A 24163-nucleotide genomic window follows, 5' to 3' on the forward strand; every position below is an offset into this window, starting at 1 on the left:
TTCGGACTGTGCTGTGTATACAACTGGCACCTTGCCCTCCTTATTCGATAAAAGTGTCATGTCAAACAAAGAGATTGTCGACTACTTTTTCTTCGCTAGTAGCTTTATCCCATGGTTTTTTCGTCACTGATTTACAGACTGACCTCAGTTTACTTTCTGTCGTGTAAACTGTTTTCACTGCTGTCTTCGTCATAAACTAGAAAGTGAGAGAAATGCATGTAACTGGAACGAGACGCAATGTCATTTATCAATGTGAACAGAGGTTTAATCGACATTTATTCAAAAGCGCCTCTTTATTACGCACGAATTATGTATTAAGTATCTTCCTCCTCGTTAAAATATCTGAGCTGTTAGGGACTTACATCACTGAATTGCCTGTTGTACCTCTCGGTGAAGTGACCTATAATTGCTTCTCACTCAAAGATTCAGCGAAGAAGTCAAAGTGGCTGCCACAAACGTGTATGTACAGCCTGCATCAAAAGGTTTTCTAGCGTACGAACCATAACGATTTCTTTTCTTTGAGTCTGGAACCAAACAGTTCAACTTTCCCTTCCTTCAGGCCCAAATAACTTGATTCAGTTTGTGTAAGGAGCTTTGATTCTAAATAGTATAAAGAGCAATGCTTGTACTCCCGCATCAGATTGCGTATCGCTACAAACGTTAAGGATAACGTCATCAAATGGAGGACAGACCTGATATTCGAGCAGACCAAGGCAACGTGATGATACTCTCTGGAGCGTACTGGGTTACAACAGGTTACATGTGGGCGCACGCTGTGCTCCTGGAATGCTTTTCATGAATGGAAGCAGAACAGGTCGAATCACCACATTCACGCATAAATTTCCAGTCACGGTGCGTGGATAACCAGAAGAGTGCTCCTTCTGTCATAAGAAATCGTGCCCCACACCATTACTCCCGGCGTAGGTCCCTTATGTCTATCACGCACACAGGTTGGTCGCAGGCTCTCAAGTGGCCTCCTTCCAACCAACACATGGCCATCACTGTGGAACCAGCTGTCATCCGAAAACACAACAGACCTCCACCCTCCCCTACAATGAGCTTTCGCTTGACACCACTGTAGTCGCAAATGGTGGTTGTTTGTGGTCGGTGGAACGCACGTTACATGGCGTCTAGCCCGGAACTGTACTGGAAGTAACCGGTTCGTAACATTTCGCTGTGTCACTGTGGTGCCAGCTGCCTCTCAAGTTTCTGCTGCAGAGGCAGCACGGCGCGCCAGAGCCATACGCCGAACGCGATGGTCTTCCCTGTCTGTTGTGACACTTGGCCCTCCGAAGCCCTATCTTTTTTCGACCGTACTGTCTCGTTAATACCGCTACTAGAAATGAGGTAGAGTGGCTACAAACTTGCCAAATCTTTCCGCAATATCGCAGAAGGAACACCCATCTTCTCGTAACCCTATTACATGACTTCGTTAATAGTGAGCTGGTGGCAATGGCATCTTTCTCGCCTTAAAGGCATTCTTCTCTAACATCAACTCACTACGGACAGTCTCAAAGGAAAGTAACGCTCACGACCGTTACAACGTGTATTTAAAGCTAATTTGACTTGCATCCTCATAGTGGCTTTGCTAGCACTACTCCTATGTGACATCTTTCAGATGTAGCAACACGTCCACCAACTTTCCTTTTAGGAGCACAACTCCTTCTTGGTACTGCGGTATTTTTTCCATCAAAGCGGTTAAGTAAAATATACTTAAAATAACCAAAAATCTATGTTTTGAATATTGAGTGGAGATTGTAAAAAAGTGGTGTTTTATGAGTCAATTTTGATAATGCACCACACTAAAAATCACAGAAATGCCTCCTATACTTACTAAAAATAGTTTTTTTCATGGTTGAGCTGTGTATTTTAAAAGGATTCTTCTTGTCGTACGTTCGTCCACACAGAGCTGAACGCTTTCATGTACGGCGCAACTACGACACTCATTTGTTAGCTCCCATCAGCTGATTTTTGTGATTATTTGTTTAGCGATGAATAGTTTTCGTTCAGATAAATTTTTGTTAGCAATACGCCCTCTCCAGCGTTCATATTTTGTTTAACTGTTTTGTTCGAACGCATTTCAAGCAACAGGTCCATTTTCAAAGACTATACAGAGAAGTTTTTGGATGAAACTTCCTGGCTGATTAAAACTGTGTGCCGGACCAAGACTCGAACTCGGTAGCTATGCCTTTCGCGGGCACGTGCTCTACCAACTGAGCCACCTATGCACGACGCACGACCCGTCCTTACTGCTTTAATTCCGTCAGGACCTCGTCTCCTACCTTCCAAACTTTGCAGAAGGTCTCCCGCATACCTTGCAGAACTAGAAGATAGGATATTGCGGATATATGCCTTAGCCACAGGCTGGGGATGTTACCAGAATTAAATTTTCACTCTGCAGCGGAGTGTGTGCTAATGTGAAACTTCTTCGCATATTAAAACTGTGTGCCGGACCGCGACTCGAACTCGGGGCCTTCGCCTTTCGCAGGCAAGTGCTCTACCATTCTCATCCTTTCTTCCAGGAGTGCTAGTGCTGCAAGTTATGCAGGAGAACTTCTGCGAAGTTTGGAAGGAAGGAGACGAGGTACTGGCGGAATTAAAGCTGTGAGGAGTGGTCGTGAGTCGTGCTTGGGTAGCTAAGTTGGTAGAGCACTTGTCGGCGAAAGGCAAAGGTCCCGAGCTCGAGTCTCGGACCGGCACACAGTTTTAATCATCCAGGAAGTTTCATATTAACTCACACTCCGCTGCAGAGTGAAAAGTTCATTCAAGTTTTTGGCTGTTACATGTCTTTCTGTTTGTTAGCCAGCAGGTGTCTCGTCTTAGATAATTTTAGCGTAGAACCAACACACACAACGAATAAGACGTGACACTATAGAAAGTCCATGAGTTGCTGAAAATCGAGTTGTGTTTCGGAACAGCGTGCGCCTAAAAGAGCAAAAGGAAATACTGTGACCGAAGACTATACATAGCATTCCTAAGGTATAAGTTAGAGCCACGGCGGTCCCTTGTGGGAAAATCTGTTGAAATGGATAAATCTTTTGCTTTGATTCTTTTAAGTAAGATACATCGTGTCTCATAGCACCTGATTTATGTTAACTTACCGTTCACATTACTTGAAATCTGACTGCTTAGCAAAACTTCGAAGGTACTAATTCTAAAATTCTGTTGCTTATACTTGCTTTATTATTCATCTAAACAACATTGTACTAAACTGATTTTCTTAAAAAAAAACAAACAAGGACTGGGTATGACGGGCAGAGTATAGTGACTTGTTGGGAGGAAGAGCGGAATGCATTACTCACCAAGTGCACGTAAACTTCTACAATCGTGAGTTTTCTTACTTAACAAAACTGTGAACAACTTAGTCCATATAAGCGGTTAACGTTTACCTTGCCTTGTGTTGTTTCATAAATCACCCCAGAATTAACAGTGCGACAATTAAACGCTTTACTCAGCTACATACCCTCTGTTCTTATATGTATCTCCGTGAAACTGAAACCTTGGAATGCGTGAGGGTTTTGCTACATTTCTTCTTTTCAAATGCGTGTCTGCCGACGCGCTATCCGGCCTGCAGCCGCATCTTCCACTAGCGTAGAAATATTTCAGCCCAATAACGCGAGTTCCTCGCGTAGGATGGACGACGAACTTTTCGCAATAACCAGTACTGGAGTGTTCTCGACAGCAGGACCCAACCTCAGCTGGGTAAACAACTAAGCAATTCGCCGGCGAGCTGCCGTTTCAGGCGATGAACTTGTCTCATCTAAATCGTTTAAACTTCCGCTGGAGTTGTAATTATGCAGTGGCCTACCTTCATCCTGTCCAGTACATTTCCATGTTGTCCAAATGACATGTGCAGATGAGACATCCGAGAACGTTTTTCTCAACAGCACTAAATGGATAAAACTTCCTGGCGGTTTAAAAAACTGTGTGCCTTACCGTGACACAAACACGCTACTTCAGCTTTTGAAAGCAAATGCGTTGTCAACAGAGTTATCCAAGTCTGTCCTAACACCATTAGATCCACTAGTACATCTCCCATATTTTTCGAACGCCACTAAAGTACATACATGTTACAGGAATGCAGCCAAGTGACATCTTCGACAACCGCCCATATCTGCCAGGTGAACACCCTGTCATTTTCAAAGCACAAATGCAACGAGAGATCGCGTGCGTGCACGCACACTCACACTCACACTCACACACTCACACACTCACACACACACACACACACACACATATGCGCTCGCAGTACACACTAGCACCACACACAACAAAATATGACTAGCTTCGGAAGTTATAGGCGGTAATTATTAATTAGTGACGCCTTTGGTAGCAACAATAGAGGCTGTACCTCTGTTGTTTGACGAGGGAGACAACAGGATACCAAGAAGAATTTAAACAAAAATCTATACTACATTGCAGTGCCTGTGTTGATTGGGTGTACTCTGTACTGTCCTTGAGACATGCATGCGTGTCAGAATGAACAGGCACTGCTGCGATCGTTAGCTGTATGAAATACAAGAATTATATTCGCACCAGATGCACTAATAATGAGCGTATGGCATTGGTGGCCGGAGACCCCTCGCGGGGTGGTTCGGCCGCCGCTCCACAAGTTCTTCAACGCTACTACGGCTACTTGCGAGTGAATGTGGATGAAATGATGACAAGACGCCCACGCGTCTCGAGGCAGAGAAAATCCATAACCCCGCCGGGAATCGAACCCCGGACCCCGTTCGCGGGAAAGCGAGAACGCTACCGCAAGACCACGAGCCGCGGACACCAGCTGCACTATAAATTGCGGACAGTGAAAATTTTTTCCGAACCAGGAATTGAACCCATATTTCCCTCCCTACGCCAGTGGTAGTCGTAAACGCTTCGGCAGTCCGAACATGCTCCCCAGACAAGCCCAAGCTTCCACATGTCAGCATTTTGTATTTATCCTAACAGGCACTGTGAATCCCGGACCGGGACAGACGTTTTGATTAAAGTCGCGGCGTTGTTTTTAGGCCTGAAATACCGTGCTGCAGTGGCTGTGTTGGTTCGACGTGCTCGGACAGTGTCCTTCATACATGCACTCCACTATATTAGTGTGTATTAAACCGGAGACCTAGAAACGACGGAGATGCTTCGTCCCGCCGTATCCCTCAGTGGTTCACAACCCCACAACAGGCTACCGCTGGTCACCCAACCCACCGCCGCCTCACTCCGAACTCAAGGTTATTAGTTATTATGCTGTTCAGTCCCCGGTAGAACCCCCCCCCCCCGGGGGGGGGGGGGACCATCCCAGACTAGTGTACACCAAATGTTTGCGTCGTAGAGTAATTATGGTGTAGCTGTAGATGGTGACAGTGTTTGCGCAACTGAGGCGGAATAAGGGGAACCAGCCAGCAGGCAGATGGAAAACCGCCTAAAAACCACCCACAGGCTGGCCGGCACACCGGACCTCGACACTAATTCGCCGGGCGGATTCGTGCCGGGGACCGGCAAGCCTTCGCCCTCGGGAAGCAACGCGCTAGACCGCGTCCATAGCCGGGTAGGCCACTTTATTAGTACTTCGTGCCTAAAAAGAAGGCCGCCACTTTAACCGTACGTTTCTCTCTGCAAAGGATACACAGTATATTTGTGAATATAGGATGTAGACAGAACGACAACGTATGTTAGCTTTGGTCTTTCCGCGGAGCGTGTTCAGATAGCCGAAGCACTTGGGTTCAAAATGGTTCAAATGGCTCTGAGCACTATGGGACTTAACATCTATGGTCATCAGTCCCCTAGAACTTAGAACTACGTAAACCTAACTAACCTAAGGACATCACACAACACCCAGTGATCACGAGGCAGAGAAAATCTCCGACCCCGCCGGGAATCGAACCCGGGCGCGGGAAGCGAGAACGCTGCCGCACGACCCCAAGCTGCGGACGAAGCACTTAGCGGGATATGTTTAGAGCCACGGTCTGGCACAAATTCTCATTGTCACCAATAAATAGTGCAGCTGAAGTCTTACTATCTGAGAAAATTCGAGTATCATTCTTGTAAGCAAAAAACTCTGTCTCTATAAGGCCATCTGCTAGTTATTAACCGCTTTCGTTATAACGCTATCCGGAACTGGAAATGAAATCCAGAATTTCCATGTTATTATATTCCGTAGGATCAACGGCACCAAGACAGCGTTCTACAACAGAAGTTCTGCTTGGGTGCCGTATGCGCGTTTTCGCACGTGCTCAAGTCACTGGTCCTCCTCCGTCCTGATTATCTGACAAATTTATAGCAAACCTTATGTGCAACGTATGCCGTAGATACCCGCCTTAGGCAATCCAAGATCATCCTTTTCTTGTGTTATCAGTTTTCTGGATTGGTTTGATGCGACCGTTCACAAATTCCTGTCCAGTGCAAACCTTTTCTTCTCAGAGCAACACTTGCACTCTACGTCCTCAGTTATTTGCTAAATGTATTCCTATCTCTTTCTTCCCTTGCAGGTTTTACCCCCTACAGCTCCCTCTTGTACCAAGGAAGATATTCCGTGATGTCATAAAAGATATCCTACCATTCTGTCGCTTCTTCTTGTCAGTCTTTTCCACATGTTCCATTTTTCGCCGATTCTGCGGAGAATCTCCTCATTCCTTACCTTGTCAGTCTACCTAATTTTCAACATTCTTCGGTAGCACCACATCTCAAATTCTTCGATTCTCTTCTGTTCTGGTTTTCCCGCAGTACACGTCTCGCTACCGTACAATTTTGTCCTTACAAACGTACATTCTCAGAAATTTTTCTATCAAGTTAAGACCTATGTTTGATACTAGCAGAATTCTCTTGGCCAGGAACGATTTTTGCGCCAATGCTAGTCTGCTTCTTCTGTCTTCCTTGCTCCATCCGTGACGGGTTATTTTGCTGCCTAGATAGCAGAATTCGTCTGTCTTATGATCCCCAGTTGTGATAAGTTTTTCCCTGTTCTCATTTCTGCTGCTTTTTATTACTTCGGCCTTTCTACGATTTTCTCTCAATCCATATACTATATTCACTACACTGTTCATCCATTCAACACATCATCCAATTCTTCGTCACTTTCGCTGCTGATAGCAAAGTCGTCAGCGAATCTTATAACCGATATCCTTTCACCCTGTATTTTAATTCAGTTTCCTTTTATTTCCCTCATTGCTTCTTCGATATACAGACTGATCAACAGGAACGAAAGACTACATCCCTGTCTTACACCCTTTTTAATCTGAGCACTTCGTCCTTGGTCCTGCACTCTTATTGGTCTCGCTTGGTTCTTGTACATATCGTATATTACTCGCCTTTCCCTGTAGATTATAGATTAGCCCTATTTTTCTCAGAATTTCGACTGCCTTTCGCCATTTGACAATGTCAAACGGTTTCTCCAGATCGTCATGTCCTTTGAACGTGTGTCGATTTTTCTTCAGTCTCGCTTCCATTAACAGCCGCAACGCTAGAACTGCGTCTCTGGTGCCTTTACCTTTCGTAAAGCCAAACTGATCGTCATCTAACACATCCTCAATTTTCTCTTCCATTATTGTATGTATTATTCTTGTTACCAACTTGGATGCATGAGCTGTTAAGCTTATTGTCAATAATTCTCGCACTTGACGGCTATCTTCTGGATTGTGTGGATGATGTTCTTCCGCAAGTCAGATGGTCTCTCGCCCCTCTCATACATTCTACACACCAACACGTATAGTCGCTTAGTTTCCACGTCCCCCAATGATTTTAGAATTCCGATGGAATGCTGTCCATCCCTTCTGCCTTATTTCAGTTTAAGTGACCCGAAGCTCTTTTAAATTTTGATTCTAATATTCGATCCTCTATCTCCTCCTTGTCGACTCCTGTTTTTTCTTCTGACACTTCATCATACAAGTCTTCCCGCTGGGAGAGGCCTTTAGTATGCTCTTTCCCACTATACGCTGTCTCCTCTGCATTTAACAGTAGAATTTCCATTTGACTCTTAACGCTACCACCCTTACTTTCAATTTCATTGAAAATTATTTTGAATTTCCTATATGGTGAATCCGTACTTCCAATAATCATTTCATTTTCGATTCTTTTCACATTTTTATCATCCTTTATACACCCAAAAGGATATTCTAGAAACGCATATCACATCACGATTCCGCAAGATACGAGAAATCCTGTAGGAAATGCTTCCTGCGTAAGACGTGTGGCTGCCCAAGAAGTTTCTCATCTCAGTTCCCATAAGTTGTTTTAACATTTATTACGCCACAAGACATTCGTATATCCCCTTGATTGCCTTTACGGAGAGGAAATGTATCGTTGTTTGCGGAAGTTGGATAAGCGTCGCAGTTGCTGAGTAAGATTGTAATGCTCTCTTTCGTTTTTGTTATGGTGGCGAGACCATGACATGGTTCCATCGTTTTTGAAAGTCATACACTGCAAATCGCATCAAGCAACGCACTGATTTAGCTGTTGCTCGTAAAAAGAATTCATTTTAAATACCAAAAATTTTGGTTTTGTTTCCAAGGAAGTATTTCGGCTTCATTTAATAACTGCACTGAAATTTCAGCATTTTTTCAGAAATGTGTTTTTCTGGCATAGTGTGAGTTTTTAGGGTGTGTAAAGTATGCTTTTGGTTTGCGAAAGTTTGCGTAAGTCGGGTGTCTAACGTATGTTGATGTGGCATACATACATTGAGACTGTGGAGGATAGGTGTGTTGAGCGTAAGTGTCACACACAGTTACGACGACCAACGAAAGCTGCTGTTGCAGAACACAGCCTTAGCATCGGTTATCCTATGGAATATGCCAGCATGCAGAATCTGGCATGCGCTTTCCCGTATGGGATGATCTTATGAAGGAAGTATTGAGATTAAATTAGCAACTGACCTATAAGTAGAGAGGTTTCGCTTCAATTCTGTTTAGAATCTTGCTGTCTCCTCGGTCAAAGAGCAAGAGAACAGAGTTAAAGCTACCTTACCCGTTTGTGATTAATATTCACTATGCGGGATAATTACCTAAAAGTTGCACGGCAAATATTGCGGAAACGGAAAGTGCTATTGATTTACTGTTTTCACATGTTGGATTGATAGTCAGGGGCTCGGTTTGTTAGCTAATCAACAGATAATAGATGTATTTTTTGTGCAAACATTTAAATGGAACAATGCCTGTTGAAATTAACAAACTGCTGGTTGTCATTTTGAACACAACCTGTGTTAGTCAAATGTCTCGTTAATAGGCAGAACGCACATAACTATTGCATGCACTTGTTCTTTGGTGTGTGCTGTCGGTGGTAATGAACAAGTGTAGTTATGGGAACTTTTCGAAATACGATATCCCGTTAACGACTCTCACTAGAATTATGCAATAAACAGCACTAATATTTTAATTTATCCTACCTTTCGTCTGTTAATGCCACACAGTGCTGTTCCACTTAAAAAAGCTCATGTTTGCACAAAAAATACATTTTATAAGTATTATTGAAAACTATCAATTGCGTGACAATAAGAGCCCCTGATTATCAATCCATACATGAAAAACCGCACATCAATACTACTTTCTGTTTCCGCAATATTTTCGATACACGTTTCAGATGATTCACCCTATAGATCTCACCGTCCCTCTGGTATGTACAGTGTGTGTGTGTGTGTGTGTGTGTGTGTGTGTGTGTGTGTGTGTGTGTGTGTGTCTGTGTGTGTGTTGTGTTTCGGTATATACCACGCATACAAAGGTTTTACATTTCCTTGTAAGGCGTTCTCTCATTGGAATTGTGCCTTGAAAATGACAGGTGTGCATCTGTCGAAATATCGGCTGTTGTCCAAAACATCACCTGGCTGCATTTCCGTAAATAGTGTAAACATTTTATACGCCGAATTAAACTCAAGCTCTGCGTCACGGAAGCACATTTGTATAGCTTTTGCGACTGGATGAAAGGATATTTCGGGGAAATGTCCTAGCCACAGTCAAAGAGTTTTCTTCCAGAATATTTAATTCTGGGAACGAACTGGAGACTTTGCAAGGAACGTGGAGCAAATTGCCTATCTATACTCGGCAAGACACCACCCTCTGGCATGCGGCGGAGATTACGTCTGTGAGTCCTCTTCTGGGCCCTGATGACCGCACAGAGAGCGCTCAACAAACCAAACATCATCATCACAAGTCCTCTTTCCTATTCCGACTGCAAACAGTGTGTGGGAAGAGCGATTATCCGTGTGCCTCCATATGATTTCTAATTTGTTTGACTTTCCCGTTACGGTTATTTCGCGAGTTTTACGTGGGCCGACGTAATACGTTGATTGGCACTTCCTTAAACGCATTCTCTTGGAAATTTAATAACAAACCTTTCCTTGAAGCGCAACGGCTCTCTTGTAGCTCCTTAAACTGGAATTTGCTAAGGGTCTCCACGAAGCTATCACGCTGGCTAAGTGAACCGAAAATGTTCAGCTCTTCTTCGTATTTTCATAACTAGCACGTGGCTCAGAATGACAATCAATACTCAATATTCTGTCACATAAGGGTTTTCTTTAAGATGACTCCTTCGCGGGTGAATTACATTTACATCGGATTCTCTTTATTGTTTACTTGTTCTACAGGGTGAATCAAAAGTACCTCTAGCGTTTCAGAAGACGGCTTCGCGAAAACTAAAAGACATACAGAAAAACAAACACATAAAGTGGACAAAGGATTTCACCAAGTTGTTACCTCGTATTACGTGTGTTCAATACCGTTAACGTCTGCGATGCGATAAATATAAATACGTGAGGGAAATTCATCAAAGTCGCTGTTACTAGCTCATAAAGGCGCAACTACGAAAAGTCACTTCGGAAACTCGAAGTCATACGATGCTATTATAAGGTGCGAATGATTTCTTTACATTATCTCATGTGTCTGCCCCGTAACGGTGCACTGTGCAGCTATGCCATACCGTGTATTACTGATCGAAACTTCTACATGTATGTCATTTTTCTCCAAGTCTTGTGGTTTTCGCGCAGCCTATTTCTGAAACTCCGGAAGTACTTACGAATAACCTGTACAATCAGTCCTTCATGCTCGTTCCATTTTAGGTCACTTCTGACGGTTGCTCCGGCATACTGCACAGTTGAGAGGCGTATAGTAGAAGAATAATAAGTTTTTCCGCCGGTTTATGCGTAGCACGTATTTATTTACTTTGAGGGGCACCTAGAAGTCCCTGCACCAAGTGCCGATCGTCCGAAGATCTTCCTGTATATCTCTGCTCTTTTATAGAGACACGATCTTCTTACTCACAGCAGCATCAGCCAAAACACTGCCACGGACCTTCCGACGTTTCCCACTATTTAGTGGCCTTTGGTTCTTGTAATATGGGTCCATAGCCTCTACCTGTTGTTTAAGGAACGTCATTTTTCGTTTTATAGCTGCACGTGTTCTTTTCTTTTTTAATAAGAAAACTTCTAAGGTCGTAAGCGGAAAATGACTTCCTTTAAACACAGTTGACATTTCTCGTTTGGATACTTCTACATTTACTTTTACATTTGTCGATTTCACCCTGTTAAAAACGTGTTCAGTTCTACCTGTGGCCGGCCGCGGTGGCCGTGCGGTTCTAGGCACTTCAGTTAAGAACCGCGCGACTGTTACAGTCGCAGGTTCAAATCCTGCTGGGGCATGGATGTGTATGATGTCCTTACGTTAGTTAGGTTTAAGTAGTTCTAAGTTCTAGGGGACTGATGACCTCAGAAGTTAAGTCCCATAGTGCTCAGAGCCATTTGAACCACCTACATGTGAGAGTGGCGTAGCTGGTCTGTTAACTCTTAAGCATTTTTTGTTCATGCTACAGTATCGAACCACATCGAATGCCGTACCGAAGTCAAGGAACAAGCGTTCTACACCTGAGCGCTTATTTTCTCGCGTAAAGCCGCAACTAGCAACAGTGGAACGTATTTTAACAAATTTTGCGTAAGTAGATGATGGCAATTAAAATAAGTATAAATTAATGACCAGTCTGGTGATTGGTCTGGGGGGGGGGGGGAGGGGGGTACCGCCAAGACTTCCACTGCTGTGTCAACTTCGTCATGTAAAAGTACCACTAAACAACTATGGTCTTCAACGACATGTTAGATACATTCCATTATCTGACTTGACCTATTCATTTCGTTCTCCATGGTTCCCTCAAGTACTGTAGAAGCTGTTCATTAACAGATGTTCCAACACTCTAACAATTTCTCTAAGTAGTGTTTTCAACATATTCGTTTCAGCTTGGATTCTATGGAGAGCAACACATAATCTTCAACATCCATCCGTTCGATTCTGCAGTTTTCCAGAGTCCATGATTATCTACACACAGGTTTCGCAAAATGAGAGAGGCCAATGTCTGATACTAGTAGACTGTTTCTACCGAAGAATACATGTTTACCCTGTGCCAGTCTGCGTCCTGTGTTCTTGTTTAGTGCATCTTACGTTATTTTGCCACTGAAGAGTGATTATCAATGTAACGTACTCTTGTTCTCTCTGATGTGTTAAACGACGTAACACTAGTTCTGTTTGCTAACTGGTTTGACGTCTTTCCACAACCAGGTGGCATACACAACCATCAAGTTCCGTGAGATCTGAATACGCACAGAAATGAATTTGTCAACCGGCACGTTGCAAAGGCCTTAATAGTATGACGTTTGGTTGTGTTGCTTATCGAAATTTTAACTTGATTTTGTGACGTGGAATCGATATGTTCATTTTGTGATTTCCGTTTCATTCCTTTCAATTTGTTCATTTATACATTGTAGAAGCAGGTTTTATTGGAATTACTAGTGTCTATGGTTCTCTCGCATCCAAGGAATTTTTTATAATGTCTATAATTTCGTCACATTGTAAATCACCACAACACATTTATGCTTTAAGGCCATATTTGGCAGCCACATGTCTTTGTTTGTTCCAGTTAGAGTGACATATTAGGAAGAAATAGGTTGGAAAATGAAGTTGTAGTTGGAAGAAATATATTATGAAGAACAAAATTAGATGCTGTGTTTGTAGAAATTGTAATCAGCAGTTGCGTTTGTTGTTTAGACCTTAAATATTTACTCAACATCATGACTGAATTTAGAGAGGAGCCCTAGTTACCTAAGAAACTAGTTCAACAATTGACTGCAGTGAAGTATCGTCAGCAACAACATAAACTAGGTAAGTGAAAATTTAGTTTTACTTCTTGATTACAGTTAGTGTTTATAATGCACCTAATATTGGTCATACTCGAATTAAATGCATTCAGAATAGATAAATTGCACTCGACTTTGTATTTGCCTTCGTAGGTGATGATCAGCACGACGTATTGGCATGTGGAGGAGCCGGGTTCGACTCCTGCCAGGGATTTTTCCTTGGTGGGAGGACTTTACAGGGTGCACTTAGCCTCTTAAGGGCAGCTGTGGAGCTATTCGAGCGGTTAGTACCAGTTCCAAGGTCAAGGAATTCGACAACGACTGGTAGCTCTACATGATAATGACGTCCTCCTTCACACGCACCTGATAGCGTCATTGGCAGAGGACGATATGTTGCAACGTAACTTATTTTTACATAGTTAGTTGAGAACGATTTAAGTTACAAATCGCACTGTGAGTGGTACTGTCAGCAGAGAGAAAGGGGTACTCACTTCGTCTCCCAGTCGGCGTCTGTGGCGACGACGGTCCAGTTTCCGGAATAGGGGTCCTTCTTCTCCACGGTCAGGTACGACCCTCCGTGCTGCAAGTTGTTCCGCGGATTCCCTGCCACCTGTGGGACGAAAACCAACTGTTGTCACAAGATGAAGCAGGCCAGTTCTGCAAAGAGTTTGCGAAAATTGCGTAATTTACTGGGCTCTGGCTATCGAAAAAGTTACACTGCACATTGTTGTATTTGCTATACCTGTTAATCTTCTCTTCATGTTGTTCATGAACACCTGCTACTTCATTTACTTATTATTATGCGACAAATCAAGGCAGAAAAATCAGAAAGTTATGTCGAACAGATACCATATACCTTCAGTTAAGGTTGCAGACTGCACACTCACCAGTAACAAGGAGAAAAGGTTTGAAGCATTTCAAAATTACTTGAAATATTTGAGTAATTAGGAGGTATATCGGAAACACGTGTAGCAGCTACTGAAGCTAGTGCCATTCCGAAAGTATAGTTGATTTAAACCGTGAGATCCCAAGTTTTACGGAATACCAGTGTTTAGACTGAAACATTGGACACGACTTGTATGCTGTAGATACCTGGGGTGTTCACTTCTGCTATAGTTGATGCAGGAGAGGTAGAGTGGGTGGAAGACGACGAAAATTTTCTTCTTGTCATAGTGAGAGAAGAGCATAGGCTGGGGAAGAGGATTCCTCGGCAAAATAATTGCCATAGCTTACTGTGACACTCTCTTCACGCGTGTGCATTCACATCTGTTGTAACGTGTTTAACTTCCTAACTGCACCAGCAGCGTCAGTCGTCCTCTGTCTTAAGATACCCAGAAAAGTGAAGTTGCAACATATGTGAAACATGAGCTTCTCCCAGCACAGGGGGTATTGAAATAACTTACGAGAATGCAGTCGCATTTCATCCTGGACAAACAAAAGGCATGTTCACAGGATTGCACACACTTGCTCCTGCCTCGAGGAACATTTGGACATCCTATAACATCTCGATTAACGAGCTAAATCATCCTATTCAAATCCCACAGAAATGTCAGGGAGTATTTGGAACCGCGAATGAAACGTAGTAGTTCAAATCCTCGCAATTTAGTAGCGCAGCGAGATCCAATCTCCAGTCAGCGACTACAGATTTATGTGGCATACCTTAAGAAACTTGTAGACTCTCTTCCTTCCTGAGCTGAAGACATTTCCAGGTGTAGAGACGTTGTTGCACGGTATTTACTGGGACTGACTAATGCTTCGGTCAGTGTTCTTATTAATAAAATGCAACGAGAACGGGAGAAAGTGAGTGACACTGTGCTCTTGGTCTTAGCTGACCACACAGATGTTGTGGTTACTCACGAAAGTGGCGGTGACGGTATCTCCGGGCCTGGCTGTGGCAGGTGGCTGCTGCACCAAGTAGCCGAACGGTGACCGCCATGGGGGGAGGTCGTACACCACTCCGGGCGTCAGCTGGATCACCTCCTTGGACAAGTCTGGTGGCGAAGGTCCAGGTTCCAGGGTGCTATTCTGCAATATTTGGAAATTGGAAATTTGTGGTAAGTTCTTATGGGACCAAAGCGCTGAGGTCATCGGTCCCTAGTCTTACACACTAGTTAATCTATTTTAAACTAACTTACGCTAAGGACAACACACACACCCATGGCCGATGGAGGACTCGAACCTCCGACGGCAGCAGCCACGCGGGCTGTGGTGAGCCGCCTGAGACCTCGCGGCTACCACGCGGAATTCTGCAACATGATTACCATGAGGTTGTAGTATACTTTAAGGCGAGCAGGACAGGTGTTGAGCGTACACTCAGGTTTAGCTGGGATGACGTACCCTCTCCTTCCGCTGTATAGCACAGCTACATAGCACAGGGCTGGACAGTATCGCGGCGCGGATAGAGAGTCTACGTTTTGGAGACTGAGGCAAGCGGTGACGGTAGAGGGATCTATGGCGCGGATTTCGTTCAGTACCGTCATGATTGACGACAGACTGTAAGGGTACAGAGATTGATCCTTTACTTGATCGAATTTGTCCGTATACAGCGCGGGCACACTCTATACGACATTTCCGAATTTTTAGCGCGGGGTGGTGAGTGAGCACAGGTTCAGTTACCACAACGAACCAGTCGTGTGGGTTGAATTGAATGGGTTGAATTGCGTAAACGATAGTACAATTAATTCGGAGGCAACCATAGAGAACTCCACAGCAACGGAAAACACAAAAGAACTGCGCTGCACGAGAGACTGAGTGTGTGACTCGTGTGATTAGGTCAACGAGATACATTTCGCTTGTGCGTGAAGAACAACGATGGCTCTGAGCACTGTGCGACTAAACTTCTGAGGTCATCAGTCACCTAGAACTAGGAACTAATTAAACCTAACTAACCTAAGGACATAACACACATCCATGCCCGAGGCAGGATTCGAACTTGAGACCGCAGCGGTCGCTCGGTTCCAGACTGTAGCGCCTAGAACCGCACGGCCACTCCGGCCGGCGAAGAACAACGAACTCGGTGTTATTTGTCCTAAAGTAAACCTCACCAACGTTATTCTAATATTTTGGTGGGAATCGATGAACACAACTAGTAGGAATTCGACAGGACACGTGCAGGGGCACGGTTGGGAATTGCAGTAACATGTAGCTTGAGCGTAAAATTTCCCTCCCATGGTGTCATTAACGGTTAGTCCGATGCATGTAAATTTCTACAGCATAATAACTCAAACATTTTCGTAATGATACAGGAAGAACAGTTTACAAGATACGTATTAAATCCACCAGAATTTCCGTAAAAATTCACTTTACTCGAAGTTTTGTATACTCATTAACTTCGACAGTATCGAGAGACTGAACTACTGGGTGTTATTGCAGACACGTCGAATTCTGAATGCACGGTCTCGCGGCGATAGGAATTAATAACGAGTTCGTGGTAATTGAACCAGCTGACGCCGCTGGAGGCTACAGAAAAGTTTATTCATTCACTAGCTGAGTATCTGGCGTTACCGAAGTACGTATTTATTCCAATCTTCTATTAGTCCATCTATTCCTTCCCCACCCCCTCCTCTTTCTCTGTCCTTCTCCGCCCCTCCCCCCCCCCCAACAATTCCCTGTCAATCTTCTTCAGTTCCTCTACCTGTTCGTCTCCTCCCTTTTCATTTCTGTGCCCATCTCCTCTTCTCTCCTCTGTTTGTCCATCTCCTCCTCCTTCCTTTATCTACCCATCAACTCCTCTCCTCCTCTCGTGTCTATCTCTGTCCATCCCCCCACCCCTCCATCTTTCCATCTCTTCCTCCTCACTATCTGTCCATGTTCTCATCTATCATTCTTTCCCCACATTATCGCATTCATTTCAATAGGAGGCTGCTGGTTCTTAGGCCTACAGTATTTCTTTCCAGATTGTGACCGCACGTAAAATTTGATTGTAATCATTCCAGGAGTTATGGGTGGCCTTTTAACACATACATGCATATCAAATATATTTCACATGTATTTAACATATTTCACTCTAAATCGTACACATAAGCCGGCCGGTGTGCCCGAGTGATTCTAGGCACTTCAGTCTGGAACCTCTCGCAGGTTCGAATCCTGCCTCTGGCATGGATGTGTGTGATGTCCTTAGGTTAGTGAGGTTTAACTAGTTTTAAGTTTAAGGGGAATGATGACCTCAGATGTTAAGTCCCATAGTGCTCAGAGCCATTTGAGTTTCCGTACACATAGTTCACCTGTATCTCTAGCCAAAGTCGCCCTGTAATTTCCAGTTCAATGTTTATGACACCATATCTCGTGAACCGTGTGTCGTACAATAATATAATTTCGTAGATACATTCATCAATCTACGTGGACAATGTCTGCGAAATGTGTTGCTAATAGATTTAGTAGCAAGGAAGTAACAAATTTAAACGATATGTGTGACGCAGCAGTTTCTTCGACCACATAGCGTTCATGACGTCATACCTCCTGAACTGTTTGTCGTACAGTGGTTTATTTTTCTAGGTACATCCAGCTGCACTGTGGATACTGTCTGTAAAATGTGTCGCGAATAGAGTTAATACCAAGTAATTAATAAGTTAACGCGTCATGTATGACGCGGCAGTTTTTTCTAGCATTTGACGTCATATCTCGTGAAATATGTCACAATGTGATATACATTTCCTAGTACATTTAGTAGTATTTGCAAATACTGTCTGTGAAATATGTCACTAATGAAATTTGTCGTAAGGAAATAATAAATTAAAACGTCAACTTCATGTGACAGTTTTATTGCTAAAACAGCGAAAACATAGTGAGTAATGAACATTTTTCCTTTCATCAATTTTTGGGGCTCGTCGGAGAGGAAAATTTGGCAATGATTTGAAATAAATGTAAAGTTTGTTACAAGTCTCTAAGAGCTCTCATTCTCAAATAATTTAAGGATAGTCTTACGTCGCTGTACCACTTTTTCACCCCTTCCCCACCCCCTTGATAGGTGGGCGTTTCCTATATATATATATATATATATATATATATATATATATATATATATATATATATATATATATGTATAGTATTTTTGCCACCGTGAGACCAGGCAGTCATTCACTAAGTACCTCTACAGGGAAGAAACATGGCGCTACATCAAATGCCTCTTCCTGCTGCTCGGCCGAGATGAGAACAAGATTCCTCGATTTGCACTGTGAACCATCAAAATACCTCAGCAGACAGATTAATCTACTGTGCCAGCGCTGCACTGCTGTAGTAGAGGTTACATTTCACTAGAAGGCAACTGGATTCAGACGGTCCCGAGCTACTGCCTGTCCGCTGGCAATTGACAGAGGTATTCTCAAAACTAGACTGGCAGTGGATTGATGAGGCCACTGTAGCCCAAAAGGTGTCATAGTAGAAGACCTCAGAACAACAGAAAGAAAAAGTCATCCAGCTGTCTCAGCAACCGCATTCTGCGGAATAAAAATCAACAGAAGGAAGTGTCATCAGTATTACGGAAAGAGATATCGACTTGGATGCCATTTCGGTACTTAAGAAAGCCCAGAACGTCTGGAATGCACCAGATACCACGTCATTGTAGCTGCTACTACGTCAACCGAGTAATATGTACGCACTGCGGAGCAACGCCGGAGGGAACACAAGAGATGCTGACTTCCAAACGGAAATGATCTTTGGTTTTCGGGCCAAGGGTGGAAGCATTTCCGGAACAGCTATGTTTGTAAACTGTTTACTTGCTGCTGTGGTTAAAGTGTACAGTGCAAGACAAAATCGCGCTGTCCAAAACCGGCCCCAAGCCAACTTCGATGCACCATTGTGCATAGATGACTGGGATGAACCATGGCTGCAGAGATGCGGACCGGCGAATAGACGTGCAACTGTTGTATAACTGACCGACCACATGAGCCAAGGTGCAACCAACGGTATCCTATCAACGACCGTTCAGTTAATATTGCTGCGTATGGGCCTGCATAGCAGGCGCGTAGTTCATGTTTCTATAAAAACTGCTGTTCATCAGCAATCACGCCATGCACTGCAAGTGGACGTCAATTGAGCGGCGGGAGGTGGCCGTCTTAAGCTCCACCAGACAGAGAGCAAACATCCTGAAACAATAACCTGAAAGGTGCAGGCCGGAGGGGTGAGCGTTATGGTCTGGGGAACATTTCCGTGGCATCTCTACGTGATATCTTCATGCCGAAAGGCACAGTGGATCAACGCAAGTATGTATTTGTGCTTGCGGATCATGTGCACCACTACGCACAGTTTCTTTTTCCTCGCCACAATGGAATCTACCAGCAGGACAACGCAAGGTGTCATACAGCTCGCAGTGGACGTGAGTGGTTCGAAGAGCAACAGGATAGGTTTACCACACTCCTCTGGACACCAGACCCTCCGGATTGAAATCCAATCGAGAATGTGTGGGACCGCCTCGATCGGGCTGTTTGTGCCCTGGATGCTCAACTGAGAATGCTGCCTCAGCTGGCCACGGCGCTGGATTCGGTACGGCTCCACATCCCTGTGAGTACCTTCCAGACCAAACAGGCTGTCTTCCTGCACGTCTCGCACGGGTCCACACGGGAAAAGGTGGTTATTCAGGTTTTTAATAAGTTGTCACATTAATGTAACTGGACAGCGTGAAAGAATCTACAGAAACAAAATATCTGGAAACACCATTAGTAAAGCCGGCGGTTTGTAGTACAAGACAGGCTGGAACCAGGCCCTAGCAAGGACGAAGCTGGCGCACAGGACGCTTGATGAAAACATTCCCATATTTAGCGAGGATGTTAGCACCAGTGACGTCACAGTCAGAAGTGAGGCTATATAATGGCGACAGCAGTAATTTATCACTTGACTTGTAACTGAGGAAATTTCGGTCGAAAAGACGAGCGGTTTTGACTTTATGATGCGGTTGAAAGCCCTAGAACGTGTTATTAACGTCGAATTTTGCTGGATTTAATTAATAGTAAGATTTCTTCCAAGGTGTACGTCCACAGTAGCGGTACGGTTGTTGAGCAGTCTTATCAATTTTACTACTCAATATTACTAGTGCAAGTGATCAAGATACAAATTTATATGAGATAATTAACAAACTCATACCTCCAGTAGTGACCTTATACACATAGGAAGGTTTGATTGTAATTTGTAAAGTGAGTGTGTGTACGTTTGACCTTATACGAACTATTAGCTTTTGTTATCCAAATAATTTAGAAAAAAAAAGAAAATAGAGAAACATTATTTTGGAACTATTCTTATCTCATATTTTTCCCTTCACTGGTAGAATATAATTTTGATTTAATGTTTAATTGTGACTGTCAATTTTTATGGGGCAGCAATGTACGCAATCTATGTATATAAGCCCATCTGTTAATCAATCGTTCTGATTCCTAAATTTTGTTGAAATAAACTAGTAAATAGTGGTAGTAAGATTACAAGTGTAAATTTAAAGTAGTAATTTGCTGATGAACAAGTTATTTTTCACGAATTTGACAGACTGAGGATGGCATTGAGAGATCTGCTAGATATCTTCAATGGATCTGCTTGGAATAAAAATCTCTGTGCGAAATACCAAGGTCTGCCCTTTAGAGACAAATATCCTATCAATGATAAATGTCAAACATGAGCCTTAAACGCGACGAACAAATTTATGAGGCTGTACTTTCTGAGCGTAGCCTTGTGTGGAAATGAATCACGGACTGTGGTAAATCTGGAAGATACGAGATTCTAGTCGTTACGTGTGTAGGATGTGGGAAATCTGGTGGACTCATTAGGTAAGAGATGAGGAGGTTCTCGACAGAATCGTTGAGCAGAGAAACACGTGGAAAACATTGACAAGAGTAGACTGGGTGATAGGACAGATATTACGACATGAATGACAGTTGAAGGAGCGTTAGAAGGTGCAAGCTGTAGGGGAAGGTAGAAAATATGTTAAAGAAATAATGGAGTACGCTTGGTGCAACTGCTACCATGGGTTGAAGAGGCTGGCAGATTATGAGAATTCGCGGTGGATTTCAACAAACGTAACACAAGAGTAACAACACCAAAAAAGTTCCAGTGTGAACAAAAATAAATAGCTCTGTGCTAATAGACCTATTGAACAAGAGCCTCATTTGCAGACACTTGAAATTCGAAAGACTTAACTTGCAATTTGTCTGGCAAGCATAGAGCACTGGAAACAAGAACTCAAAGGCCCAATGCAATGATCGGTCATGTCCCAACGAATGTCTCTCCTACCGTCTGAACAAAATACTATTAGTGGGCATATATTTAAATGAATAGCTGGAAGACAGCAAGCATATTGTAGAACTTACACGAAGAATGGACTTAGCCAGTTTGCGGTACTGTTGTAGGTACAGGGTCAGCGTGTGTGGGCCGTAGATGGTTGCAGCTCCTTCAAACCTCTGCACCTGTAACGCAAAAATATGCACTTCTCGTTATCACATTCCAGAAAAACGTATAAAGCTATTTATAGTATCACAGAATCCGGCAGTCATATGCTGCATCCTAACGGTTGACAGAAAGGAACAAAAAATGAGTTATGGCACTAGAAACCTGTTTTTTGCAGTATCCTTAAGAGATTTTTTTTATTGTCACTGGCTAAGATTTTACATATCAAACACGCATCTATAGGAGAAATCAGGTTATCTTTTGTAGTAATTACAATGGTAAAACAATAATTCGAGTCATTTAACCCTTTTCTGGTTATAATATACACCACACATATCTAAAAAATAAATACCAAAATCTTTCTCCTGTTATGATCACTAGCACAGTTTGTCTAAAATAAAAAAAAAGAAAAGAAAAAAAGAAAACTGATGAGGTGGAACACGCATGTCGATGTTGCCATTCGAGCCTTGGATTTTCAAAGTTCAATTTTTGTTCAATTTTTGTTTGCAGGATGATTTTATCACAATGGCAAATAACAACAAAACTATGACAAATTTTGAATAGAAAAAAAACTAATTTCCTCATGACACTAAAAACCAGGGAATACCGCACACATTTTTGCAACATAACATTTGAAGATGGCTTTGACATGTCATATACGAATGTTTTGCACATTATATGAAACCAGCTGGCGCATATACGAAATACAAACTATGTTCAACGAGCAGAATTATTGAGGAGTGTACTACTGTTTGAAAACAATGCCTGTGGTGTATGAGAAACAACAGTCAATTACTTCAGACTTAGATTGGAGAAGATGGTGACTTGATCCGAGTTTCGTGAAGCAGACGCATTCTGCCAGCAATAAACACGTGCCTCCGCATTTGACTGGTTGTAGTCTTCTATGCAAAATGATTCAGCTGACACTACTGATATGTTTCTTGCAACCCAAAAGCCTTCAGATACCAGGTACAGGGTTTTCTTATTCTCTAACTCGTCATGCACAATCTGCTAGTCCTACAGAAAAATGTACTCGACCTTTATGGAGAAAATTTTATCTAACTGGAATGTAATGTAACTACATTTGGTACTGGGATATGTATTCGCTGGAGGCCACAGTAGTGCAATTATTCAAGAAAAACACATTTGAATGTCACGTTTGTATGTTTTTCTTGAATAATTCGAAAACTATGGCCTCTAGCGAAAACGCATCCCAGTAAAAAATTTAATTACATTGGAGCAAAAACTGAACTGGCAGACTCTTGTAGATAGACATAAACTATCCCGAGATAGCCAGTTCATTTTTTCTCTATGTCTAATAGTTTTCACACACCAAGCAAGTGAGTATGGAAATCTTGCACATGGAATCTGAAGTCGTTGGGGTTTGCATAAACCGCAAAGGTAGGGGCAGCTGAATTAACTTGTACAGCCGCTCCATGGCCTGCAAGTACCAAAAGCTTATCACCAGATGGTAGCACAAGACACTGAGTACAAATGTTCCAACAATGAAAACTATATATTACTTTAGTAGGACATACTTGTCCCATCAACAATGAAAGAGATAAGAGTTAGACAAATTTTCTCACCATTCAGGGACATTGACGATGCTATCGTCCTTGTCAATATTTCGACTATATGCATTGTTGCCATGTGCTAAATGACAAATCGCGCCACCATTGCTCTGTTCTGTGTCTACACATATACTCTGCAAACCACTGAGAATCGCATGGAAGTCTGGACGTCCCATTGCACGATTTATTTCTTCCCGTTCCATTCACGTACAGAGCGGGGGAATAATGGTTGTTTAAATGCCTCTGTGTTTTTCTGTAACGAACCTAATCTTCTTCTCACGATCCCTATGTGAGCGATTTGTAGGTGGATGTAATACATTCCTAGAGTCGTCTAAAGCCGATTCTTAAAATTTCATGCGTAGGCTTTCTCGAGAAAGTTTACGTCTATCTACAAAAGTCTGCCAGTTCAATTTTTGCAGCATATCTGTGACACTCTTTCAGTGGCCAAACAGTGGCCATTCGTGCTGCCTTTCTCTGTATACATTCCATGTGTTGTTTGTACAAGTGGGTATGGGTCCCACCGATTTGAACTGTGTTCCAGAATACGTCTATTAATGATTTGTAAGCAATCTCCATTGTACACTGATTACATTTCCCCAGTATTCGATCAATAAACCGAAGTCTACATCCTTCATTACTGACGACTGGGCCCATGTGGTCATTCCGTTTCATATTCGTGTTGTGATGGCCGTTGCACACAGAGGTTTATCCCGACATCAAGGAAGTTCTTTGAAATTAATTCTTAAAATGAGGGCGATGATATCAAAAAGAGTCCGAATATTTCTTTTCATGTAATGATCTTGGATTCTTGATAGCACCAGTGAATTTACTGATACTAGATTTAAAATTATTTATAGTGATTTCTCCATTAGGGATCTCTCCAGATCAATGGGAAGTTATTTCCTCATGGCAAACAGGAATTGGACGGCAACGTCCTGTCTAAAAATAAACCACAAAAACCTGCCACCAAACCAACGAGCTTTCCGTTTCGAGCTCATAAAAGTCACCACTCGCACTGGCGCTTCTTCACACACATTTTTGTAGCAGTTACTATTCTTTACTTGTACCAAGCATGTTGTTGTTTACGAGAGTGTCGCACCAAATGGGTCTCACTTTTACAAAGCGGCGGTTCCGTAAATAA

General features: G+C 42.9%; 1 protein-coding gene across 1 annotated transcript in view; it reads right to left on the minus strand.

Annotated features, from left to right (window-relative positions):
• LOC126336506 (neutral ceramidase-like) overlaps positions 1-24163 on the minus strand; it is a 313334-nt gene that overhangs the window by 12208 nt on the left and 276963 nt on the right. The window contains exons 11-13 of the mRNA XM_050000282.1: positions 21376-21471; positions 14945-15112; positions 13579-13697 (exon numbers count right to left, since the gene is read on the minus strand). Coding sequence (XP_049856239.1) covers positions 13579-13697; positions 14945-15112; positions 21376-21471 — 383 coding nt within the window. The remainder of the gene's footprint in view (positions 1-13578; positions 13698-14944; positions 15113-21375; positions 21472-24163) is intronic.

The sequence above is a fragment of the Schistocerca gregaria genome, chromosome 2, assembly GCF_023897955.1.
Source record: "Schistocerca gregaria isolate iqSchGreg1 chromosome 2, iqSchGreg1.2, whole genome shotgun sequence".
NCBI classification, from domain to species: Eukaryota; Metazoa; Arthropoda; class Insecta; order Orthoptera; family Acrididae; genus Schistocerca; species Schistocerca gregaria.